The 27,628-nt window shown below is 41.1% G+C and overlaps 1 protein-coding gene across 5 annotated transcripts in view; it reads right to left on the bottom strand.

Moving 5' to 3' along the window:
* Positions 1-1,706: 1,706 nt before the first annotated feature.
* The window catches only part of VSTM4 (V-set and transmembrane domain containing 4), a 40,417-nt gene continuing 14,495 nt past the window's right edge, over positions 1,707-27,628 (bottom strand). Inside the window, exons 5-9 of one of the 5 annotated variants that reach the window (XR_008734007.1) lie at positions 24,093-24,126; positions 18,952-19,058; positions 18,040-18,101; positions 6,698-13,548; positions 5,781-5,987 (exon numbers count right to left, since the gene is read on the bottom strand). Coding sequence is in view for 4 of the 5 variants with exons in the window: in XM_055721209.1 (XP_055577184.1) it covers positions 5,862-5,987; positions 18,040-18,101; positions 18,952-19,058; positions 24,093-24,126 (329 nt within the window). In the remaining variant the exon portion in view is untranslated. The other 4 variants (XM_055721212.1, XM_055721211.1, XM_055721209.1 and 1 more) reach the window with 4 other exon arrangements.

Below are 27,628 nucleotides of genomic sequence, written 5' to 3'. Positions count from 1 at the left end.
AGGGGAATGAGATTTGTAAAGCTGTTTTTAACTGGCTGCCTGAAAAATCCCTTCACAGATGATGCTGAGCAGTTTCCCTTCTAGTTCCTATGCTGTGCAGGTAGAAGAAGTGGTGTAGCACCACTGAATAGTACCCAGTGACTCCTTGCTTGCTTTTATGGTGGGGGGGGACACGTGTCCATTTAGCATGTCTGAAAGTGTTAACTGTTGTCCTTCCCCATGTGTTTTTTGCCCTGTATACTTTACCTGATGTCTTGGTTCTGTGCTGTGCACCCCACCATGACCCTGCTGTCAGGAGAGAACTGCTAGCAGTCAGAGAAGTTCCTGCAGGCTTCTTCTTTCCTGAGGATAATCCATAAGAGTCAACAGCTAATTTCTCAAAGAAAGATATGGGGCTGTGGGTAGCTACGTACTGTAGCTGCTATCAGCTGTGCCCAAGACTATGCCAGCCCAGAACGGGAAGGCAGAAGCCCCCAAAGGTCATCTTGTCTTGTGCTACTCTATGTACAGAGCTCTAATGTGCCGTTGTGGTATCATTTGCTTCCTTATGGTAAAATATTACTGCAGACAAGGCAGATATGATTTTAACATGGCTTAACTCAAATTAAATCCAAGAGGGAAAGTTTGAGTTTGACTCAACAGCTTGTGTTCGAGAGGGACACAGGGAACAGGCACACAGAGAGTTCAGAAGTCCCTTTCCCCAAAGTTTTTCCCTAGACAGGACCAAAGCCCAAGTGAGTTTGCCTGGGGACTCTGGGCACATGCCCTCCTACTTCCCTGGTGTGAGATGCAGAAGAGTCCCAGATCCTGCACAGCAGGGAGAAATGCAATTGCTGTATTATGCACTAAAATGAAAACCTGAGCAGGTCTTCAGCTGGAAGCTCAAAAAGGGCTGCCGGAACATTTCTGATGGGGATGGTCAAAGACTGAAAAGCCTCCTGTGGGGTTTGCAAACAACCCAGAAACACTGGTGAGGAATAAGAGAGACTTAACACAACATGGTGCCAAGACAACTAGCTCTCTTGCCCTACCTATTGCTATGCAGTCAGCAGAACACATTGCTTCAGCATTCAGCCTCTGGATGGAAATGCTGGAATACGAAACTGCTGTGAAGTTTGCTGAAAAAGCTGGGGCAGCCAGGGAAAGGGGTTGTTGAAAGCCACATGTTGGAGCTATGATGTGTTTTGTGCAGGTATTTCAGCAGACCTCTGTGGGCTGTGGTCAGAATGGCATTTGGGAATCCAGCTCAGAACCCCACTAACCATCCCCCGAATTTCCAGGGCAGTTTTCTCTGGAATAATTTCTTCATCTTTCCCATAGAAGCAGTATTGGGAATCATTTGTTCTTTACAAGAGGTACGACTGAGAGAATTGAGGTTGTTAATTCTTTTTTCAACCTTTCCTCCAATAGTATTCAAATATGGCAAAGGCTGTTAAGAGGAAAAATGTCTACTGAGGAAAAGGCAAGAAGATATAGTCTATATGCTAGGAAACACTTTGAATGATTAGGGCTGTGGAAACGGGTGGAGAAGAGAGTGTGGAATCTTATCACTAAATGTCTGAGAAGAGGTTAGAGCACGGGTCCTCAAACTTTTTAAACAGGGGGCCAGCGCGCGGATGAAGTGGCAGGCAGTCATCTGCGGCTGCTTGGTTTCCCCCCCCAGCCCCCAGCGGGGTCGGGGGGGGGGGGGTGGTGGTCAGGGGGGGTTCTGTTAATACAGCGGGCTGGATTGAGGACCCTGGGGGGCCGTATCCAGCCCATGGGCCATAGTTTGAGGAGCCCTGGGTTACAGCAACCTCTATCAAGTTAAGACAGATTGAGTTGATCCAGCCTTGAGATCAAGTGATAGACTATCTGATATCTTAACATCTGTTCTCTAGCAGACATCTGAAAATCTGTTCAGATCCATTTTCTCTTTTTATTTTAAGAGGAATAACACAAACTCAGAGTCTTCTATTGACATGCAGTCTTTGGATCTACCTTGCCCCCCAACCAAGATAGTAAAATGGTGTCAAAACAGGTGGTGGAAAGAAAGCACACCAAATGAGTGTATTTCAGATTAGTGCAGGAAACCCAGAAGAGTGGAATTTAGGATTTTATGTTTTAATCCAGCAGGTTAGACTGAAGCCAAAAAGGATCTCTGCACCCTGATGTCACTCACTAGAGATGTTTCAGAGGAGTCCTCAAAAAGCAGAATTTGACCTACAAATCAAACGTCAAATGAAACCTCATTTGGTCTGAGACCTGCTGTGCCAGCACAACCTGGCCAAACCCTAACTAAGGACACAAGCTAATTGAACTTCTTAATGGAGAGAACCCCACAATTATGTTACAGTTTTCCTAAGACAAATAATTTGCTTGTAATTACAGAGATAATGACATTCTGACCACACCTACCAATTAGAAAGTTGTAATAAAGAGTAATAAAACACCTTTTCCTTGGGCTGCAGAATCAACCCCCACACAGCCCACGACACTAATATGATTTACTCCTGTTTGCTGATGGAGAACTCTAGTAATAAAATTTAATGTGGAGGAACAAGATGCATTTAACCAAAGCTGTAAACATCTCTAATTCTATTTAAAGCTATAGGGTGCAGTACATTAACATTTAACAATCTGATACTAAATTTGTGTAAAAGTAATAGAGCTGTATTTGTTAAAATTTCAGCACTAGGCCGTGTTTTACCAATGACAATAGGAGGAGTAACCAAAATAGTATGACCCAGCAGAGCCCAGCTGCTGCTTGATAAGGTATTAAGAGTCTTAATGGGAACTCCTGTTGTAAAAGAACAGTGGTCCACATTCAGCTCTGCTGCTGTTCTGCTGAAGCCAGAGGGAGCTAGGCCAGAGATTAATACGGCCTTGTGGTCCCTGTTAATAGGAGCTAAATCCGACTTATTCTGCATTTCTCCCAATAGAACACATTATACTCAATGAAATTTTCTTCTCTGTAGTCTTCCAGGTGAGTTGCTTTGATACCTAAAGATGTACAATTAATTGCAAGGTAAAGAAAAATGGTTTTCTTTCTCCAAGGATGTGTTCTGACACTATTAAATCTGCATCAGAAAAGGCATAAGAAATGTCTGCTCAGGAAGACAGGTGTTCTCCCAAGTAGTATTTCTGGCTTCCTTTCAACTCAGCTGGTCTGTTGCCTTTCAGGATTTTGCTGTCATCTTGAAGTCAGTCACAAATAGAAAACATCTTTAAATCATGGAATTTTCTGCAGAATGAAAAATTCAGTTCCCACCTGTTGGGATTGTCTAAATGCTGAGTACAAGATAAACACACATACTTATATCGTTCTCTAGCAAGCAATAAATCCTATACAGACTAAGAGAAGTTAGCTCACAAAAAAAAAGTAATTTATTTAGCTCATTTAACTATTATTCTGGGAAATTAGATATCAAGCATAAACAAGAATATATAGAATATTAATACACAAAGAATTATATTCATTAAAATACTGGTCATAAACATACAGTAGAGGATTTTTCTAACAATGGGCACAATGGCCGGTTGTGTGTAAAAGGAATGTTTATGTACCAAACTTTAGAAATTTTCACAACAAAGTGGTCAACTCATTAATGTGTTAGGGTTTTATTTTTAATTTCAAAGGAATCACTAAGTTCTATACTTTTCTAAGGTCTTCCTTACAGCTGTCTGCATAAGAGATGTTCTCTCTTGAACAGTTAGTCAAACTCTGGCTGTTCCAAAATGGATCCCTGAATGTTTGATCATTCTTTAGCACCGATTTCTTTTTGGTCAATGAATTGATTGCTGTTGTCATTGGAAGTCCATCACCCAGTCAGAGAACAAGAAAAGATACCATGCCCTTTTGCTGGGTGATTACATACCTAGGATAATGAAAAGGTGAAATAAACATTTTCCTGACAGCTCACAAATGCACACATTAAAAATGCAAATAATTACTATCAAACCTATTGATAAAAGCTGGCTTTTGTCTGGACATAACTGTTTTGATAAGGGACTAGAGTTGGAATTAGTACTGTACATAATAGCCAGCCTGACAAGCTTTTCTTAAATTCTTTTTTTATACAAGAGATTTTTATCTAACATGGAAGCAGGAGACCACATTTTACACTTTCACATCCTGGCTATACTATAACAAATTATGTATGCTGTCTAATCTTTACCACCACTCAAAAAAGTTAAAACCCAGTTTATACAGACTCACTTATTCTGGTGAAACCCTCCAAAAGACAGTGATGTGCTCCCTTCCTTTGTTGCATGACCCCATCCCTGCATTGTCACCCCTGTCCCTCTTCTCCTGCTCTCCCATGCAGGAGGACATGAGTATTCCTGCAGTGGTTCCCAGCTGTGCTCTAAGCCCTGGTGAGAAGTTGCTGTATCACTACAAAAGCCTGACCTGTAAAGGAGGAAGCAACTTGGATCACCTTGATTAGGATTTCAAAACCCAGTCCTGCAAGTGCAACTCCAAAATCCACACTAAATACTGCTGAATGAGCAGACAACGTGGTCCTTCCCAGACCTGGAAAGAACCTGGCACTTGCCAAGTATCAGATCTCCACAACCTGATGGTGAGCTAAAGAGCCTGTGCTTTTATGTCTCTGTTAACAATGCGGTTACTCAGGAGCTAAAGCTTCCCAAGGACTGGAAGATGTTGGGTACCCAGCTCTCTCTGACCTTTGGTGGAGTTTGGGCATTGGAGATTTAGGAGCTTGAAAACATCAGTCCAGCTACCCTTCATGACTGAAATGCTCAAGGTGCCACAGATTAGCCCATTTTCCATGAATGTGTATAAAGGAAAAGGAAGAATCCTTTCTCATTTATGAAGAGGTGAAGAAAGAGGAAGAATATTTTGTGTTCTCACATTAAGCTCATTTCCCTATTTCCTGAACCCTGGTCTTTCCAAATAAATAACTCTAAAGTAAGTGAGCGGGGTGTTGACAGAGTCTGCTCCATGCTAAAAGAAAAGCTGTGTGATATTTCCTCTAGATCAGCAGCTCAGTAGTGTCGGCCACAGGAGGAAACTTTTGCAGGCTTGGGAGCACCAGTCTAAATCAAGGCCAAAAGGCTAGAGCGTCCTGGCTCTGTCAAAGTCTTACTCACCATCAAGCTTTTCCTATTCCCAGTCAGAATTTAAAAAAAAGATCGAATCATGGAAAATGTTCCCAAGCTATAAATTCTTCCTTAAATCAATGGGGTTTCACTACAAATGTTTCCTTTGGATTATTTTGAAATGTTTGACTTCAAGCACTTAAGAACTTTACTAAAAGTAACATAAGTTTTTAAGGATGACATCATTTAGAAAGTGAACTTGAAAATATAGAAACCAAATCCTTTATATAACTATTTCTGGAGGGGAAAAAAAATCAGAAAAAGTAATTTCAGCTTTTTCTTTGCTGTAGAAAAAAGTCTCCACTTTACTGAGCTAATATTTTTCTGATGGGAAAAACAGCATTAGATTGAGAAATTTCCTGATCAGCGGTCTTTGTCTTCAGAAGCAGATTGATGTGCATGAATCCTGCCACTAGTCCTTCTGAGGCGTGCAGAGATGTTGATGTTTACAGCTGGACTCATCAAATTAGCATCAAAGAAGGAACAGCGTTTAGTATTGAAAATGCCCCAGGTAGAACTTCAGTCCAATAGAAACAGAGGGGCTGAACACTTGGAAGGGTGTCCCTGGGATGTCACTCGTAGACCAGCTGTTTTTTCTATCATCACTTTCAACTACATTTTGTTTAGAAGTCTCATAGGAAAATAGAAGCGCGTGAATGGAAATTAAAAAAAAAAAGGGCATTTGTATGATTTTTATTAATAAACAGCACAGCAAGAATTAAATAGAACACAAAGGACATTTATACAGGCATGAACTATTACAGCTTGTTCTCCTCAAAGAGTATCTGTGCATAGACTGTTGTACTGGGAATGCCTTTGGCTTCCTGAATAGGCTTCATAAGTTCAAGTTCAGCGTATGTTAAATTCTCCTCTGTGATTTTTGGCTAGAAACAGAACCAGCAAATTAGTTATAATGTTGTTACCACTAAAGGTAAATATTCCATAGAATGGGCTATATTTTTTCTGTCACACATCCTAATTCCACTGTGCTGTTAATCAGTTTAGTCCGCATTAGTTAGTTCACAGAAGATGAAATAAAAATCATATGAAAAGCAAGTAACAGGAAATAGTGGGATTTTCAGGTTCATTTCCAATTTCTGCTTGTTTCTCAAGCACTGAACATTTTAATTTGACAATTAAAATATTGGAGATTTGAAATATATGTGTTAGCAAAATGTTCAGCCTCTTTAATCCTAAATTTCTCAATTTAATTTTAGTTATTGCAGTTTCACAATTTGAAATATATATGCCAAATTTGCTTCCCAGCTGTAAACCTTGGACCAGTTACATCTCTAATCACAGCCATGTCACAGTATCTCTTATAATGTTTCTTAACAGAACCAAGAAACCTGTTAAAAATATGAAGGCAGCAAAAATTGATAGATTTGAGCCACTGTCTTTCCAATTATATTTCACCACTTTTGCCATGCTATAGATGAGTTCAGAGTTTAGAGCAAAGGCCATACCACCCAAGCTGTCTGATGTATTACAGTAGCTGAGTTTTAGCATTAAAACTGTAAAACTTAGCTAAGGGAGAAGTTAGAAAGAAAATTGACGGGACAAATTTCACATGGGTGACAGAAGCACTGCTTACTGCTGTTGGGGACTTCATCCAGACTCAGAGTGGTAGCTTAGAGGAGGAAAGCCTTGTCTTGTGTTCCTTTGTGTGTGTTGGCTCATCACTTGTGAGTGGGTTGTTCATATCAAATTCACCTCAGAAAATGAAGCAACAAACAAAAGAGTTGCTGTAGATTATTATGTGGGGCCTTAGTACTTGAAAAGGATTTCATTTCATCTGTAGAAGATTAAAATCTGTGCTCCCTGAAGAAGGGTGAAGTGCTAAGGCCCTGTGCAAGTGAAGAACTGGAGAATTTGGGTTTTTATCATCTTGGGTACTGTTCTACCTGAGTATAACTGGTGTCCTCAAGTTTAAGCCTAAAAAGGGCAATTAAAACAAAACCTAAAATATTTCAGCCATGCAAATTTTTTGCAGTCACAGGGCTATACCTTACAGTAAAAGTTGCATCTCTGAGATCAAGGAAGGCTTTGCCAATTGTAAACTGAAAATTGACTCAAAGTTCATAAATCAAGATTTTCCACATGGTATTTAAATGTTATAATGAAGAAACTGACAATATTTTCCAAGGCAAAGAATTTCCTTTATATTTTATTTACTGCTATTTATTTCTTTCTGATTTAACATAAATGATTCCTGTTTCTTTGAAATGTGTTTGAATAATTGTTATATTGCCTCCTGGCTAAAAAGATAAACATCTAATATCCTCTGAAATCGGTCCCTGTTCTCCCCTGCTTCCTGTCTTTTGCACTGCTCTGGAATCCTCTCATTTTGCTTTGACAGTTGCTCAGACTCTGCATTTCAGATTTTTTCCCTCTGGGTGGATCAGTTTACACTTTTCCAGCATTAATTTAATCTTATTTCTTCTCTGTAGATCTGGTCCTGAAATACTTTTTACAGCAGCTGCTGCAAGTGGTATCACTGAAGGCAGTTGATCTTTGCGTGTGAGTGAAGGCCATCTGCAGGGCTAACTGCAGGACTGTAACCTTTGCATTTGATTATTCACATGGTCCTCCCTCCCTCCCTCCCTCCCTCCCCTTCTTGCATGGGTAGTTCTAGTTGATCTTAGTTTCTGGTATTCATGCACTATCAAATGTTCCACTGTTGACTACAGAGAAAATTTCCTGCTTTCATTGAATTTTCTGGTGTGATGATGCAAAAGGATTTCCTGTGGATCCCAGCCTCATCTTGTACGTAACAAATGAAATCACACGTTTCTTTGTACATTATGGGGACTGAAGTGAACCACAATGTCTAGAAAGACATCTGTCCTATCCTGCCTTTGGCTTAAAGAGTTAAAAAAACCACCTTTGTCAACTGCTCTGATGTTTAATTAATTTTCTATATTCCCCCTCTTCTTTCTAGCCTGAGAGTATTAGTCTCAGTTTCTAGGCATTTAAGTTGTTTTTGTCTTTTACAATATGTTAAAGATTCCTTTTCAGATTTCAAAATTATACGTGCCCATCTATTCAGTAGATGGCACAGAGCCTAATACAGGAGTTAAATTGAGGCTGGACATCACAATAGCACCAGCAAATACTGAAGATTTTATTTTCAGTGTGTGATAGCACATCTGGTCTGTGTTTGAAGGTGTTGGAAGTTTTGCTGTCAACTTCAGTGTCACCTCAGACCCTCAGCGCAGAATGATACACTGAATGTGAAAAGCCTCCTAAAAATGAATCTGATAAAACTGCAAACAAGCTGTTGGTCACTGCCAGAGTAAAACTCTACATTTCCTATGACTGACCCAGTGCACCTTTTGAAGTAGGAATATTTGCATTGTTCTGTAGAATTCAGTTGCTCAGGGCAAGCTAAATTTGTATATGCCTTCCCTTTTGCTGTTTAATTGTATTTCATGTTATGTTTCCATTTAGAAAATGCTGCATGTCCTAAAATAGCCAACCCAACGCCCAGCTCATGTAAATTTTAGAACTAAGATTTATGAAATCATATTGTCCAGGTGTTTTATTATATTATCTCAAAATTGCATTGTTTTCCAGTGTAGATTATCTCTTTATTCTTACTTTATTCTATTATGTTTGGATATGAAAAATAACACTAGATTCCCCAAAACAAGTCATTGGGCAGTAGTGGCTGATGTGTTGCTTTCATACATTTTTATGATGTTCCTATAGTAAACATAATTTAATAAAGCCAAAACACACTAAATAAATAATTGCATCTAGAAAAGCAATAAAACCAAATAAAATTAGTACTTTCATAAGTGGAAAAGGTACTTCAATTACTGCTACAAGCAACAGCACACCATAAAATGTGTAGAATAATTTCCCTTATGCATATTTCTAGTATGTAATAATTTGATTGAAAATATAAGGAAACACACAGGAGGTTCAAAATTGTGAAAGGTATACAGTTTGCAGCAAAGGATGCGTAATAACAGTGCATGGAACCAACACTACTTTAAAGTACCTATGGTAGCCAGGGTTTTATTCCATGCGCTCTTCTGTACTTCATTTATCAACCATGTTTAATGTAATTTTGTTGGTTTGTTTGTCCAAAACCAATTTTTTTGAACAGACAAGGGAAGAAAACTAATTCTACAATTTCATTTCTCATTTGGATTGGATAACATTTTGGCAGTGTAAACCTGGAACCGTGCCACCACCTCCTTTTTGGAACAATAGCGTGACTTTAATAAGTGATGTTATAGATGGAACTGATAGTAAGGCGGAAGAGGAAGAGGCAGTGAATGACTGGTCGTTCACCTCTCTCTTTCGATCCTGGCTCTTCACTTAGGAGGTCTTTGTGATTTATATGGCTACAACGTCCTTTCCTGAAAAATTACATTGTTGTTCTAAAATAACATTGAAATTATTTCTTTAAATGCAATTCTATTCCAGTGTAACATTTCTACATACAGTCTTTATCTTGTATGTCTGTTTTCTCATCTTGGGATCATACGCTTTGCAGAAATATAAATTAGGAAGAGTCACCATTTTCCAGTATATCTTAAAACTATTCCTCTTCCAGATTTCTTCCAGTCACAGGGCTTACCATGGGCAACTAGTTGAACAAGTTCACTCATGGGAACATTTTTCTTAATGAACAACCTGCAGTGTCTATCATGTGAATATTTAAAAGAAACTGAAGTATGTGTATACATAGTTTTGTTTTTATTGGGTTTGTGCAGTATATAAATGTGTTAGAAATTACCTAGAAGCATTGGGGTTTAAATGAAAATTACTCTGATTTTGATGTCATAATGACCAGGAATCTCTATTTTGCTCTTCTTAGGCTTATCTAGTTTGTGTTTTGGCAGCCTCAAGGATGTTTTCTGCAGTTAGACCAAAAGTTCCTGAAGTTTTAACTATGACCACTTTTGTCCAGATTTGTAATTAGATATGAAGTAAACAAGCATATAATAACCTCATAAATTTAACTTGTCTGGAAAAACAACTGATGCCAACTTACACTTATGGATTGCTGCAATCTCAGTGTTCCATGACCACACCAGTTATAATGAAGATGACACAATGAATGTGAATTTCTAAATTTAAAAAAATATATATTTTCCCTAATTCTAGTTTACTATCAAAAATAAGCAGAAAAAGGCTCACTTCCTAATTCACTTCAGTTTAAAATATTTTAGTGACTATTGCTGCAGACATTTGCCTTGGAATTCGGTCTCTATATGATCACATGTGATAGAAGGGGTTTTTGGGGGTATGATGCAGAATGACTTTAACATGGGACCAGGGCGAGAAAATTAGGTTTATAAACCAAAATGAATTTTCACCTGAATTTTCTGAATGCAGAAAAATGAGTTTTCTGCATTTAACAAGCCTGTGTCCCAAGTTCCAGTCAAAGCTTCATAATATCTTTAATAACTCAAATCTCCTGCAGCAACACTTGAAAGTGAAACCCTTCCTTCACTGGTATGGTCTACGCTTGTGGGTGAACGGATTAGGCCAGCAAGGATAAAACCTTGCCAGTTGTACGTATGTTTGCTGATTTGATTGCCAGTACATGGCAGACTGCCACCTATGGAGTGGCCATGCTGTGCTGTTTGGTGCACAATGCGGTACTAAGGGGATGCTATAGGAAATGTAAATGGGAAAGACAGAGTCAAGAGGTGGTGGTGAGGTTTGTTTCATCCAGACTCTTAAGAGCTGGACTTCTCTCCAGGTTACCCCACAGCACAAAGTAAGCAGCCCTGGCTCAGTGCCATGAAGTAGCTCTCCTAGCAAGCACTTGCTGAAACTACCATATTTTCTCTTCCTTCTTCTTGCAAAGGCCAAACTCTAATCTTTGGTCTTTTCCTTTTTATATTTGAGAAATTTTTGGTTTGTAGTCTGCTTTGTAGTCACACTTGCTAAAGGGGTCCACAGGAAAAATGTGGGTATTGTCCAGATGGCACAGCTCATGAACATCCGATGTCACTGCCTGATCACACTCAGTCAGAAAGGGTCGAGACAGGACTGTCCAGGCCAGCCGGATGGGCTTTGGCCACAGAGACAGTGTTGCTTCTCTCTGCATGCATGCCCAGATGGGAGGAAACTACATACTGCATATAGCCTAAGGAAAAGGGGCTAGCCCTTCTTCTCCTCTCTATGTCTCATTTTTATAAGCATCTTTTTTTGAAGCTGTGGGAGAGGGCAGCATATAGCTGGCAGCTTGGCCATCATCGGTGGGTCAGTTACAGAGGTGAAGGCAACAGTGTGCTGAAACAAAGATTCGGCATGTGTGGTGGGCGGGCTGCAACTTCCTTCTCTGGGCCACCAGGGAGGCAGCACATGCTAGTAGTAGGGTCAGGCGGGATTTTGCAAAGTTAATAGTGAGAAAACTCACTGTAGGTTCAGAGAGAAAAAGATTCATTTTTTTAAAAATACACTGGAAAACCCCTCTCTAGAATGTATAGTCTTTCTTGCGCTGAAGGCAGTAGTGCTCCTCAGGGCCTTAGATACACTTTATGTTTAAACTCTATGAACTTCAGTGGGGTGGCTCCCTCAGTAAGGCAGTAACTTAACTTGGGAGTCAGAAAGAGATCTTTTGCTTTTTCTCTCTTTAGAGCTTTGGGTGTTTACTGGTGTCAGTGTCTTGATTGCAGGCAGAAGGCCAGAGAGATTCCCCTCAAAGAGAGTAGCTTCAAAAATTACTTCTGCTGATCTTCATGACAACCTGAAGCTAGATCTGCAAGATGAGAGCTATCCCTTAGAAATGCAACTGCTGGCCAGTAAGAGTGCTGAAATATCAAGGGAGCCATTGCCTTCTCACTGCCAAAGCTGAGAAATGTGACATTGGAAAATGTGGTGAGTAGGAAGCATGACTTTTAGTGGCACTATCAGTTAAAAAAGGACAGGTTCTTTCCCTTAAGATGCCTATTTTTTACTCCCTAGAGTAAAAAATACTTCCCAGACTTCATGAGAAAAATATCTACAATTTGTGAAGCCTCTTTCAGCATTGCATCTAAATTTTGCTATTGAATCCCACAGAAGTTATGAGGAAAAAGTCAGAGACAAAGATGATTTACTAAGTCCCATTGAATGATTTTATTTTAAAGAAACAAAATCCCACAAATGTAGGGCAGGCAATGATGCTAAGGGGTGAGCCAGTCCATCTAAATTAACAAAATCAAATATACCTGGCAGAGGTTTGTCCAGCCTGTTTTAACAGCTTCTGGGGAAGAACATATTCACCTTTGCTAATGCTTTATTCCTTTTACAGTTGCAGAGTTATTCCTAGATTCTAACCCAACACTGCTGGAAATCAGGGTGATTTCTTCTTATCCTTCAAAAAGGCCCAAGGAAGTAATTAAAGGTTTCCAGTTCTCTAGTGACACTTTTATTACTGAAAATGTGTCATCACACAAAAATCATCTGCTGTGGGATTTTGTAAATACACAAGTCTTGGCACAATTCCAGCAAGAGATTTTATGTATTTATACAAACTGTTCCTTCTTGGGGGTAAAGATAGCAACCTGTGGTCTGGATGGGAAAGCAGGCATAACTCAGTAGTTTTGAATGTGTTGTGTTCTGAGTGTCAGCCTGAATGTGTAAATGATATTCATGTTCCTATGGACATCTCACATCCTAAGGAGAGACTGGGGAGGGTGGCGGGGGGAGGGATTATTCATCTTGCAGAGAGAGAAATTATATAGACTGAATGGAAATATTCAGGAATCACAGGGAGCCAAGGAAAGAAATGTTCACCGCTCCTTTGTATATCATATGTACAATGTTACTTGAAGTCTGTGGAGATCAATATTGCCTTAAGAAATTGGGAACTTAAATCATCACCCGTTGTTATGTACTGTGGAGGAAACAACTCTTCTAACAGAGGGTGGCATAGCTTTTAATTTAAAATCATCCAGGAGAAAGGAAGACCTGATTGTTCCAGATCCAGAATCCACAAATTACTGAACAGATGTATTTCAGCTTCCTTTTCCTTTCTCAAAGAAAGGGCCAACAGCACCTATGAGCTAAGACTAATGAGGAACCCTGCTAGTTGTGCAAAAAGCTGACTAGCCTACCTTTCCTAGCTAGCTTGATGCATATAAGACTGGCTTGAATGATGCAGTACTTAATTACAAGATGAAAAAGAAGACGGGGTAAATGTCAACGTGTTCATCAAGTACAATCTTGCAATGTATAAATTTGCTCCTGGCCTGCTGTGAGGCTGAAGCTGCAGGACAGCAGCCTGGAGCACAGCTTAGAAGGCGCAAATTTCCCAGCAATCAAAACCCAAAAGCAGCCCTTTAAAATTTCACAGCTCTGACATGGAAACCAGACTGCAGATAATTCACTTGCACATCTAGACCCTTTTCCCAAAAGAGACCGCCAAGGTCACTCGTCCTGATATACAATGGTGCTGGTTGGTTTGTTGTACAATGGGAAATGCACTCCTGAAACCTAGAAGACAAAAGGATTTTTCAGGTGAAGGAAACTTAAGTTTCTGGAGCAGCTTTAGGAGCGCCTGCCTTCATTGCTTAATTCAGGAGCATACACCAATATAGAACACTGAGCTCAATGTGTAATGCTGAAAGCTTGATTTGGCTGAGTACATGCAGATAAGACCAAGTCACAGCCTTCTCAGTTGCACAAGTGTCAATCCTATGTCAAGTTCCTGCTCAAAACAATACCCTCCCACTTTGTCGACATAGAGGAGCAGGAAAACTGTCCTTTGAATGAATACTTTCAAATTCCAGACTTTCAGACAGATTACTTATTACAGAGTAAGCACTTTCAGGCCAAGGACTGTCCTGACCTGCACTGTCTGGCACTCGGCACATTGTCGGCACTTAGCCTATAATGATAGATAAGGATGGGATTTTCAAAGCTGCAGAAAGAAACCTGAGCTTCCCATTTCTGTTACATCTGTGAACACCTGGGAACCCAGATCTCTGAGCTGGCTTTGCAGCTTTCAGCATAAAATTTATAAGTGGTGCCTGAAAAAGGCAAGCAGGTAGAATGGGTGCCAAAGATTATGCTTTCACTGGAAGTTAACAACATGACTTCCAGAAATTTCCCTCAGTCTTAGATAACCATAAGCCTTTCCTGTTTCTCAAGTAGCTTTGCACCATCATCATCATCATCGAAAGAAAATCTCAGCAATCATGTGGCACCAGGCCACCAGTGATCCAACCCACGCCGAGATAAGCAATGCTGTCTGTGCTGTATGAGCTAAAGGGTAGAAGAATACTTCTCTTAAATAATCAGCCATGGTCACTGAAAGCACTCTGCTTCAGAAGTACCCAGGACCAATATGTATTCTGTGGTGGGCAACAAGAGAAGCCAAATACACTGCAGGAAAGAGATTATTCAAGAGGTTAATTAGTGCAGGAGAAGTGGCAGCAGAAGCCAAGTCTTATGTACTGTGTGCTTTACATGTACAATGTGTTTGAAGATCTAAACCCAAGGGGATCATTTGTAATACAGGATATATTTACCTGATTTCAAAATGGGACAATTATATGACTTAGCAGAGGCCACAAAATCAGCAGCAGAATCAGGAAGATTCCCTATAGCCTCTTATCTGTGCAGGATTTCCTCCCTTTAAAATTTAGTGTGAAAAGGATGAAGTCAACAACATTTTGCTTAAGTAAAGATTGCAGGATCTGGTCTAACCTTAAATCACATCCTTTCCATTGGCTCTACTGAATCACACAGGAGCTCCTAAGCTCGGTGGTGCAAACCTTCATGAAAAGGCACTGAAACCTTTTCATTTAGATGGTGTTCTATAACTGACACTCTTGGGCTATGACAACTAATCTCTGGGAGGCAATGAAAGACTTACCAGAAAATTTGGTTGAGGAAGTATGAGATTTATTTCTACCAACTCAAAGGGCTAAGTACTTAAGGCTATAGCAGAACAGCCCTTAGACAGCAGAATTTGTGGGCCCCTAGAATTTTCTTCTTCCTAATGACTCTCTGTGCTTCTTGCATGCTATAAAAACCATCCCTTTTTGCATTTCAGCATCTCTATTTCCTTTGATCTGTGCACATTTCTCATTGATGCTAATAGAGAATGACACTGATGGGGAATATTTTTGCAACAGGGGGAGCATAGAATTGTTATTCTGGCTAAAGCAAAAGCAATATGACTTAAGCAGAGTTTTTAAAAGGCTTTACTCAAGGCTGTGCAATTGAACATGATATTAGGCTTTCTCTCTTTTTTGTAATTTTCATTGAGATTATGTCCATATTTTATCCAGTTATTGTATTCTTATAAAATTATATTGCAACCCACTCTAGCATGTTAACAACAAAAGAAATTCTCCAGCTTATTATAAACATCTTTCAAGAAACCAGAAGCACATGTCCTCTGGAAATAATTTTGCTGGTATTTAAGTTATTACAAAAAATTTCCCAAAACACTGGAATTATTTTGTAATGTTCCCTTGTACTCTAGCTTGTTTGCTTAGGTTTTCTAGAATGTTCTCCTAGTGTGGCAGTGTGGTACCTTGCTTGGGTTGCACAGGGAAGCTGCAGAAGTCCAGGAACTCAGCAATTTGAGTGTATCTTTGCTGTGACAATTACCTAGTAACTATGTGCCATCAGTGAAAAAAGACCTAGTGCACACACCAGCTGTGCGATAATTACAGTTGGAAAGAAAAAAATATTTCAACCTGCAGAGACTGAGTAGGATGACAATAATATTTTTTTTCCCCAAAGCAGGCTGAAAATTTAAAATCTGAGGAATTTTTGAGAATTAAGAAAAGGGGGAGGGAAGTTTGCTGAAAATCAAGAAAATTTTTTGTTTAGATGAATCTGATATGTCTTTTTCTCTGTAATTATCACCATTTTGCGTCTTTGTTGAACCTTTTTTTTACTTCAATTAGTTTGATTTCCTCACTGAAAAATCATTTAAAAGCCGAAAAAAATGATTTTTTTTCTGAGAATACTAAAACATAAAGGATTAACCGACTGTGTTGTAAAGGGAGGCAAGAGGAACAGAAATGGGAAAGAGCTGTGGGGAGTGTCCTGCCCAGCTTCTGAATGTGCCTTATGAACTGACTTGGGTTTAGTTTACTTTGCTCTTTATTGCACTTAATTGCTAGATGAGTTTGGGTCTTGAAAATCCATTAGATAATATTTTTTGATTACTTTCTGACTTCAAACTAATCTATGTCCATAGATTGTGTGTTTTCTGCAGGCTGTGATGTCTCTCCAGGTGCAGTCTGAAGTGAAATATGAAAGGGAGAAGAGCAATGTACGGAAACAGCTGCCAGACTCGAGTCTCAGAGCAAGGCATTAAACCCGAGTCAGCTGGCTGCACACAGCGTGTGATCCTCAGTCACACTAGGGAAGACAAAGCTGATTTCATTGTTTGAAAGGGCTTTGTTCCTGCTCACCTCCTAAGAGTTTGAACCTTGACTGGGGTTGCACAGCAGGAAGGGAAGAGCCAACAGCTATTTGTGGCCCACATCCTTGGATTTATTCCAGAAAGAAAAAGCATCTGGAAACAGATTTACCTCAAGTTCACCATGTGTTGATGTGCTTTATTGACCTGCAGGAAGAGTCTTGAGTGCTTTAACTGATGAGAGCTTTTCCTAGGAGGGCTGAAGACTAACTGATTTCTGATGTAGCCGTGTGCCCGGGAGCAGTGATTAATGTCATGTGCATGCAGCAAAGGGTGGCTGTCATCCCCTTGATGCCAAGCGCTCTCATCTGCCTCTTTGTCCTCTTAGCTTAGCTTTGGCCTGACGCAATTGCCTACCTACATGGATATAATGGGGTTTTTATGAACTTTCAAAACTATGCCTCTTCCTCTACTGAAACCTGACCTATATGAGCAGAGCCTGGTCAAGGTGCAATCTCTGCAGGACCAGCAGAAGAGAGGTGAGCTCCATACCCAAGCAGCAATATGGCCTAAGATTTTAGCTGAGCTGTTCTGAAGTCACCTGGCATTATGCACAGGTATCCTGTGTCATACCCTTACCACGCTTAAAATGGCAGAGGTTATTTACTGACAATTGGTGAGAAGGCTCCCAGTTCCCTCATCTGAAAGTGAAGCCATCACAGTAGCATTCGGGTTATTCACATGACCTAACTGTAGACACACAAGTCACCTAAGTTAGGGAGTTAGTCGCTTTGGGCTCTCTTATTGCCAGAGAAGGGAAGAAGGATCCCTACAAGGCAATTCAGAGCATCTAGTCTGAATTAGTAGGGGCATCAGGCTCCTACTCTGACTTTTGTCTGTTTCTATAGACTATGCAGGGAGCCTAACAGAGCACCCTCCATGTATAGGCAGCAGAAGTTAGTTGATATAGAACTGACTCTATTACCTCTGGATGTCTTGTACAGGTACTGTTTGTTACTAAGGCAGAGAAACATTTCTCCATCTATTTGATTTGTCTGGCATGTATTTGCAGGTTTTCTTTTCAAACAAACTTATATCCAACAGAAGCTGTCATATAAGGGTGGGTTTTTTTACCTTAATACGAGCTATATACATTCATCTTATTCCTGCAGTTCGGTTACTTCTGACTTACACCACTGTAGGGCAGAATCAGGCTTCTCATTTCTGACTTGAAAAGTCTCAAAAGCAATGTGACCAGTATGGTTGTGATTCTGTCAGTAACTGGTATTTTTTCCAAAGCACCAGCTGCCAGAAGCATGTGAGAATCAATAGCAGGTTTCATTTAAAAACAGGCTAAATTTGTAGGCACGATGACTGCTAGAAAGCTTGAAAACATAATCCAGTGTAACCTAATGCTCAAAATGAAAAAAAAAAAAAGCCAAGATAATTCATCACTTGGAAAAGTATTAATTTTTTAAAAAATTACTTGTATGATTTTTAAGCTAATTTATAGTTTCTGAACCTAGAGTTCTGGCAATATTATAGCAATTGTATTGAGAGAGAAGAATATGGAGAAAATAATGTCATAGAAAATTACTTACCAGGATCAATTTTCTCTGAGGTTTCAAGAGCTTGGGCTTAGGAAAATTATTGCCTATTGGAGCTATGGAAATAAATATTAAGGGATCATTTCATAGTATCATCGTTCACTGTCATTTTTAGTGTATGCATTAGCAATTTAGAATTTACAGTTTAATAGCAGAATAAGAGCAAATACATGTACTTATACCATAGTTTAACTGTATTTCAGGTAACATTCTACAATGAAGCATAGGACTTATGAATTAGAAAAATTCATAAAATTATAGAGTCTGATATGCAAAACATGCTGTTTGTGTGCAGCAGCCAAAGCAAATATACTCCTTGAGAACTGATCACTTGTGATCTAACCCACAGTAAACCTTCAGGTCCTTTCCCTCCTCTCTGCTAGTGGCTTAGCACTGTCAGTAGTGCTCAGAAAGCACGCCCAAGACTTTATTAGACTGACCCCAGAGGTAAATGCAAATCCTGTTTGAAAGTGAGGTCCCCAAGAGGTTGATCTTTATCTGCTCAGCTTGCTTGACTTCTCAAGTGCACCTGCAATTTTAAGAGTTCAGTCTGCTGGCTTCCCTCTGTCTATCCTCATGAATTTTCCTCTTGCCTAACTTTAATCTTCTCTTTGAGCAGGGTGAATATTGCTACAGAGGTTCCCCTCTCCCCTCTAATTAGTGGAAGCTGAGACCTCTTGCTTGGACTCAGTGACTAGTTTTTCAGTAGCTAAAGCCGGGGGGAGGTGAGAGCCTGGTCCCAGCAGCATGCACAGGCCGTTCCTTTCCCCACCCATGGGAGCAAGCACAAGTCACCTCCCTGGCAGAGCCAGTGGCAGAGTGTAGGAGTCCTGACATCCCACGGTCTGCTGGCCCTCCATCATTGTGCTTGGGATTTGAGATACCTCTGCAACTCTGTTTTCATACCTTTTGCTGGGATGGCTGGTGGCTGCTCCAGTTTCTCTTTCTTTTTCTTCACCTTCTTGGGCTGTAGAGGGGACATGCTTGTCACGCTGGTAACTGTCTCCCCGGAGCTACAAAGAAGAGGTCCATATGTGAGGGAACGTTGGAGGCAATGGAGAGAAAGGCACCATCCCAGTGAGTTCATGCAAGCACGTCACTTGCCACTTGTGACAGTCCCTGCCCAACAACTTGGATTTTGACCAGAGGATATATTGAAAAACCTCTTAAAGGAGTTGGAAATGCTCTGGGTCTTGCATTTTTTCAGCCATAGATCCTGGCTGAGAAACTCAGGAATCTGCTCTGTCCTGGTGCAGAAAATGCAAAGTATGAGGTCTAAACAAGACTCATTTCATAGCACCTATAACACCTTAAAAAATCTATGGCCCCAGTACTTCACCCAGGATGAATTTGTACCCACCTGTCCTTGAGGGCCAGAGGCACAGGTGGGCTAGGTGACTTGCATAATCTCACACAGAAAGCATATGGCAAAGCAAAACCTATGCAGTTCCTGGGCTGAGGCTGGCTGAGGGGACAGCAGGCCAGGAGGGCATGCAGCATGTCTTCAGAGAGCTCACAAACCCACATTTGAAAAAGCTAGCTTCTTAAAAGAGGACACTGTGCTCAGTGCATATAAAATGGAGAAACTGTGTGCCAGTCTCTAAACTTGGGCATTCTGCAGTACATCTGTGCTAAAAAAGCACTAATAGGTATGAAGGGAGAGCACAAGCTATATTGTAAACAAACTCCTGTCCATAAAAGCTTCTGTGTTTGGGCTACTACAGTTTAACATCCTCTGAGTCTGAGGTTTTTACCCTTAGCATCTCCCAAAGCCTGAGGCCATAAATCCTACTTCAAATATTTAGGGTTTGGATATGCAGTCAGGTTGCAGCAATTGTCACCATGTGTCAGCTGAGCTGTGGTAACCGACTGTGCAGGTACTCCTGGCTTGCAGCTATGATTGTATTGCCTTCACTGGTGATGAAAGCCTTAACTTGCAGCTGGGGCAGGAGGAGAGTGTATAGCAGTTAGTTATGATTACTGTGGTGGTGAAGGTGGCTTGGCAAGCAGTTGTTGCTCAGATGCATCTGACCATGGGCTCACCCTGGGAAGGTTAATGCAGTATGGTTGTGGGGACCTTTCTGTTCTGTGCTGGTGAGTTACACCACACAATGGGATCCAGCCAGGGTCTCCATGGTCATAACACTGACAACACTGATTTCACTGAATTTTAAATCGTTTGTCCCAAGTTGCTGTTCCTCTCCAGGTTCTTTTGCATAATGAAACATTCTCTTTATAAGAATAAAATATTCAAACTGGGCCAAAGTCTTAACGAAAGTTCAGATGTCTCAACTATTGCCCACACAAGAATAACAAAATAACAGACATTATAATTTTACACAGCTGTAAATCCAAATGAATGTCACTACCTTTGGTAAAATTACTCTGGATTTACACTTGCGTAGATTACAAAAAAGGACTCTGGTTTGCTGATTTTCCCAAGTTCTGTTCCACATACTCAGTCCAAAACATAGGTTTGCTGCCAAACTTCTTTTAAAGTGTTTGAAAGGTTAAATATTTTCATAATATATCAATCACATAAACTGAAGGTTGCGTTAAAATAATATCAAAGTCTGCCTGCACTATTGTGAACCTATCACACAACCATTTGTTTCTATATTAAAATCAAAACATGAACTGGTTTAAAACCAGCAGGAAATGAAATTGTCCTGCCTGGCTCCATGGCCCAAACACAGCAAACTGCAAGGAACAAAGAATACCAAAAAGGTGATCTTTTAAAAAATATTTCTGGTTTTAATAATTCAAGGTCATTAAGGCAGATGTGTAGTTTAAATATATTATTATTCTGATATAACTACTTTAAGCACAATATATGGAAAGGCTTAGTGTCAATTCATTACATTAGTTATTATTCCTGCTTTGCCACTGAGAAAGTGAAGCTACAGAGAAACGTATTTGTGGCTTACACTTTTCTTTTAAATGCCAGGGCCATACAGGGTTAACTAATTCTAGGAGATACAATAACTGTACTTGCTGTCTTAGAACTGAGCTCCTCAAACCAAACAAGGAGGCTCAGTAAAGACTCCTTGGCTCTGAAACACTGCCTCTTTGTGAGCTTGCCTTGTTCTATGTCTAAAAGGAAAGTTCATTTTTTATCTTCAGCTCCTCCTCCAACCTCCTGGCTTCTATTTCAACAGTGTCACATTGTGCATTTCTTGAAGGATCTGATGAGTTTTTAAAAGAGCAAGAAAAATATAAGTGTTTGGGGGAAAAAGCTGTAGAAGGTGTCTAACAATCATGGCACCAAGACAGCACTTTCGCTGGAGGTCATGGCTGTCTCGAGCTGGCAAACTAATAAAATTTTGGCTTTACTATCCTTATTAGAATCAAGGATGTGGGACTTTTCCTGTTATCTAAATCAGCTATTTCCTCTTTTCAAATGTCTGCAGGGGGATGACAAAAAATTCACTGAAGTGAACTGGGAGCTGCCCTGATATTTTCCAAATAGGAAAGCTGTGTGAAAAGGTGCCAGGGGTGGAGTGGGCACTTGGTTCTGCTTCAGTCTGGCAGAATTTGCTCCTGCGTTGTTAGATTGGCACTGTGGAACAAAGATGTCGAGATGAACAACTTTCTGAGGTGAACACTTCTTTCACCTCAAATTATTTGTCTCCAGAAGAGCAGTCACTGGAGGACTGGAGAGTTCAGGCCAAAACAAATATAAAAGACAGAAAAAAATAATTCCTATTTCCAAAGCTACACCTCCTGGGGTTTCTGGATCTGAAAAGTGACAAAATGATCTAATAACAAAAAAGCTAAAAATAAGAAGGATATTTAAAGAAAAGAAAACCCCAGAAAATTCATTTAGGTGGTTTGGAAAACCTAAAATAACTCTATGGTTTGAAAAACCTAAAATAACTGTACTTTTTATTTAGGTATTTATTTTTAAAACATGGGTAACAAATGGATTTCGGTTAACTCGTTTTTTTCATAATTTGTTATTGGTCAAGTAGCAAACCAAAATCTAAACATTTGCTTTGTTTTACTCAGGAAATCTGGATTTAATTTTCTCTTCTACCAAGGCCATTTTGTGAGACCTGGGGCAAATCACTTAGCCCTTTGTGCTTCAGATTCCAATTAAGTAGAAACACCATTATGATGTCAAGACATGAAATACTTTAAGATGCTTAGGTATTACTGCAGTGGGAGTACAGACACTTCTTAGACACCAGACTATTAATGCAATTTTGAAACTGGATTCTGCTCTGAGTCTGAAATATCACTAAGGGAGTAGGGGCTGCGCCTCTCCTAATCAAGGCTGAATTTTGCGCAGTGTAGTCATTTTGACTGGCAGGAATCTCATGCAAGTTAGTTCATCAGTCTGGCCTAATGGATATTTAGACACTGGGGTTTGGGTCTAAATATGTTGAATTAAGTTCCAAGACAAGGAGTGCATAGGTGAAGAAAAATTAGTTCAAAGGAATTCATGGATTGTGTTTTGAACAGAGGATGGAAAATAAATGGTACCAAGTGCCAAACATAACAAAAATGATCATACTGGTAACACTTTTGTAGCTCTTTAATTTTAAAGCCCTGAAGTCAATGCACTTTAAACATGCATTTGTGGGACTGGGGCTTTCATCAGCATGTGTTGTCACACTGAAATACATGAAACCATATCTTTTTCCATATAAAGTCACACATTTATTTTGCTTCTGGAGATTCCATTTTACAGTGAAGAAATCATGTTGGCTTGTTTCCCCCTTGCTGTTCAGCCTCCTAAGTTTAGAGTTTGCAGTGGTATTACTACCATGTCATCTATTCCTGGAGAGGCAGGTTCTGTAGCACGAGTCTTTTTATCTGACTGCCATGCTCCATTTTTTTAGTCATGTCTTCGGTCAGGTCAAATTTTTCTCCTTTTTTTGTGTTCTCTACCAATCTACTTTGATTCCCCCCCCCTCCCCCTTCTTTTTTTGTTTTTGTAATTGCAACTTTGTCCCAGCAGCTAATAAAGAAAGGGAAAAAGAAAGCATCCAGGGGAAAATGAAAACTGCTGAGCTGTCTCAGTAAATTTTTGGTGTGGTGCAATGGCTCGTCAGGGTCACAGAACAAAGATCTTTCCATGAATAACATGAAAGTTTCAGCTTGTACTGGCTTCTCCTGAAAGCTCTGTTGCTTTGTTGTGACTTCATTTACATCCGAGTTTCAGTTAGATCACATACAGCAATAATCCCGTGAGGATGCACTAAAAATTTGACTGTTGGAGGACCTAGGGTATGCTGTACTTGGCACCGAATCTTACAGTATCTAAAAAGATACTATGAGAAATTGTATCTGTGATACCAAGTGATACTGGATTTAAACTACAAGGCTAGAAACACATGGTTTATGTCACTGAAACCTGGGAAACAGCTGTTCTCCCATGTTATTATGTAGCCTCCTCTTTAAACTTTTTTGTTTGTAAAATGCTTTTGTCATCTTTTTTTTTTTTTTCTACTGCAGTTCCAGCACAATTTATACCTCAGGAAAATCACACAATCAAAATCAGTTTTATAGCACCACATAAAAACTTTTGGCAATCAGTGGTATTTAAAGGGACAGTGATTAATGACTGCAGCAGAAGTAGAATTTTTTCCATCACTTGGAGTCTTCAGCTGAGAATAGACTTTGGGCCTTGAAAATCTGCTTTTGAGCCCCACTCCCTGTTCCTGGGTGCAGGAATCACTGAGTAACATTGTAGTTTGTTCTGTGTAAGTGGATGGTTTAAGTTGTTACCATCTGGTGAGGTGCTGGGAAACCCTAGAAAGCCACACAGGATGGAAGTAGGCTTCCGAAAGCAATCCAGAGCCTCAAGGACAGGCTTATCACTGAAGCACCTTCAGGACCTACAGCTAGATAGCCCAGGTAGGTCTTCCTTATCATGCACAGCACGTACTGGTTTGCAGGCACATTCATGAGTCACGGACCCATGACTCCCTATATTCCTGCAGGCTTTTTGGAAAACATTGCTCATCTTCTTCAGCATACATGGCAAAACAAAAACAGAACTGGTGCCTTGGGTTATAGTAAAGAGAAGTATAATCTCCTACCTGTTCTGGGGGCATTTCACCAGGTAATGCTTCACTGTTAAAGAAAAAATAAAAGAAAGAAAATGTGGCTTCACACCAACACAGTTTATGAGTTACAAATGGGCACTGCAGATAGACCTGTGCTGCTGAGACTGTGGAGTTGCCAAGCTGTTACACTGTGAGAGCTGCTAATCATCACCATTCGTTGTAGTGTGCATTAAAATGTAGTCTTACTTAAAGACATAGCTAAGCTTGGGAGAAGGGAATGTATCAAACAACACCAAAAAACTGCTGTGGAAGTGCTGGGCGACTCACATTCTAGTGGTCAGCCCAGCCAAAAGACAGCTTGCTAAGGAAAAGCACAGCAGGCCAGTAATTTTGCTTTGAAGACTTTTATTTCCCTTGTGGTGCCTCTATTTATTTCCAGAAGCCTGAAATAAACCATTCACCCACAGGAGCCACTTCTGTTCCTAATGTAAGCTAGATTGTGGCCTCAGGCATAAAGGGATTGCCTTCTGGGATCGGATCAGAGGTCCAGTCCAGCCACTACCCTATCCCTGACAGCTGTGTGTGTGAGCTGTATAAATCCTTCTGCTTTGTGTTGCTTTGAATCTCTAGTCCTGAGCAAGGGCAGCTCCTCCCCTTGCAGAGAGGCTTTGCAGCCTTTTAGGAGCCAGAGTTATTAAGATGCTCTTTTGTGGCTTAGTGGCTTCTGTGATCCGGCCAAGCTGTGCCGCGTGCTGAATGCAGAGACACGCAGGCAGAAGGAGAGGCTCTCCTGGTCAACCTCCTGACAACTTATTTCTCCGAAGGGAAAAAGGGTGCATCCCTGGGCCACGGTGTGAAGCTGAATACAACACAGATCCCCCCCCTCCCTTCATGTTCTCTGCTCTTTAAAAGGCCATGAAAACCAGACATCAGTGCACTTAAAGGATTATGCCCCTCTACAGGAAAGTTTTCACATTTGAAATCATTCTCCCATTCTAAGGAAGCTACACAGCTCCTAGGGGGTGCATTTTAGTCCTGCGGAAAGGGGAGCTGCGAACACTAGGAACTGGGGTTAACACAGGGGCCATGTCTAAGCCAGCCAAGGCAGTGCTTCCATCCACCTGTCCGGCCTTGTTCAGATGCACAGAGAACAGCAGGCCTGACCCTTCGGGAGCAGGAGGATGCCCATGTACATTAGTGACATGCTTTTGAGCATCTCTAGGTATGTATTATTTTGTTTTGCCCTACAGTAAATGCTCCAGGCCTTTGAACCAGGGACTGGGAAGAGCAGCCACTTCTGTGGCTGGCATAGGGTGGGCATAGGCTTCTACCAAACCTGCAGAGGGGACCTGACCTGCAGCCATTGCTGCTTCCCAGAGCACCCCGTAGCTTGAGGGAGTCCCTTTGGTGAGGTGCTGGGTTCAGTATTGCCCTTGTCGTGTCAGAGCCCTGAGGTGAGCCAGGATCTGCTCGGGTTTCACAGACAGACGCTCCAGAGGGATCACCTCCAGCTTCAGCTACTGCAAATTTGAGTTCAGGTATGCATTCCGCTTTCTCCCAGGCTGGGCTGTGCTTGCAGAGGGCCAGGCGGGGTGTTCCCGCATTTTCTCCCTGTGCCTCCACTGCCTGCAGGCGACAGGGCACAGCCCATCGCCCTCCTTGCGGCCTAGGGGCTGAGGAACAGGGGAGGAAGCTGGAGTGGTAGGAGAGCGGGGGGAGCTGTTGGTGTCTCTGTGACAGGGGTAAGGTGACCTCAGAGAGGTTCAGGGAGAAGCCCTGATGGAAACCTGCCCAGTAAGTTGAGGTCAGGAGATAGTTTTGGTTGTCCTGGGCCCTGGAACTGGTGACATGGGGAGAAGCAGAGCCAGGCTTCTCTTGGAGGGCCTTTGAGGAAGATGGGTCGACAGCCACCTCACTGAAGGTAGAAGGCGGCTGTGTCTGGAGCCTGCCTGGAGGCTTGGGGCGATGCAGAGGGAGGATTGCTTGGCCGGGCCTGTCTTTTCTCAAGGAAAGATGGACTTCATGATTCCACTGCGGGCTCTTTTCACATGGATACTAACATCGGCCTAGTCCAAAATGGAGGTGGGCGCAGAGTTGCCAAAGATGGAGGGAAGGTAAGATAATGCTTTTTGAGCAGCAGTGCTTATTCTAGCAGTCTGAATGAGAGAGCACTGCTGCTGGCTGACGGGGTGGGTATCTTGTGGTCAGACCTTAACCCCTGGAAGATGCTTCTGGAGGGGGTAAAGGAGTGCTGAGGGAGGAGGGGGCTCATTGTGCCCCATGCCCATATGGCTGAGTGGAAACAGCACCTCCCAGGGAATGGCTGCTCCCTGGAGCTTAGGTTCAGGGCCCAGCGTGCTGCCATGGCCCAGAGGCTGCGGTGGGAAAAAAGCAATACGGACTGCTGAAGATTGTGTCCATCACTGATGTTTCTTCCACTACTGTTTTAGAAGTGTTGATTCCCAGATGCTTGACTGGATGCCAAGCCAATTAATGTGGTAAATACACTGATCAGGTGGTCCTAGTTGAAAGACTTGCCTGAAAAATCTTATCGTTGTATACTGAGTGCCTGTCTGCTAAGCTTAATTCTGTTACATTTCTGTTGAATCTGTAAGTTTAATGCTGCCAGTATTTACTGGATAATGTTCAAAATCTAAATGAAAATTTGGTGGATTTTCTGCAATTATTCAGATATTAGGGTAGTGAAGAAAGGTTTTAACAGCTTAGAAGAAATTACTTTTCCTGTTATATGTGCTTATTCTATATTGTATTCTACATTATTTCTATATTTTAATGGTGTTGGTTCAATGTAAAAAGACCTTTTCTCCAAGCTGCTTATATGCTCATACCAGTGTAAATCAACAGAAGCAAAATCTAGCCCAACGTCTGCTCAAGAAAAACCAGGATACATCAGTGTGTCTAGTGCTTGTGGCTTCAGGGTGACTCGCCATGACCAACATACTTAAGTGTGGGTACTCCCTTGGCACAAAACCTTTGTCATCACTTAACAGGGTAGGAAGAATAACTTGATCCTGCTCCTTCCTCTTGGCAAGCAGAGTGGTTGGGTTCCATTAGAATCAAAGTTACTCTACTGAGCCCACTACTGGGAAGAAAGAGCCACAGCCTGAAAAGTGTTTGTGATCAGGCAAGGACCTATGTATACATTTGTTTTTTAGTTTATGTGTCTTCTCTCTCGTGTATCTGAGTTACTCATTCCTCATGGTATGTGTGCAGTGCCAAAGAGGCAGCAAAGTCATTATTTCCTCCTGTCATTAAGAGTACACATCACTAACCAAACTTTTTTTGAAAGCTTCTGTTTGGAGATGGTCCTTACACTCTCCTTTACCATGGTGGCTGCTAAGCTTGCTGGTATCTCATTCTCACAGCTTGTGTGAGGTCTCCGAATAAGCCACTCTTAAACTGAAATGAAAGTAGAGCCTGCACTGGCTGCTCTACAGATCTGAAATTGCACTTTTGATTACAAAAGGACAGCTTTCATGCAGATGTAACCTCCTTGAGAAGCCCTCTCTGAGGAAGAGAAGAATGAAGCAGTAATCCTTGATTTTGAA

This window comes from Falco cherrug, chromosome 9 (assembly GCF_023634085.1).
Source record: "Falco cherrug isolate bFalChe1 chromosome 9, bFalChe1.pri, whole genome shotgun sequence".
Classification (NCBI taxonomy): domain Eukaryota; kingdom Metazoa; phylum Chordata; class Aves; order Falconiformes; family Falconidae; genus Falco; species Falco cherrug.
The sequence above is the reverse complement of the archived record's forward strand: the minus strand, read 5'-3'. Positions and strand labels throughout refer to the sequence as shown.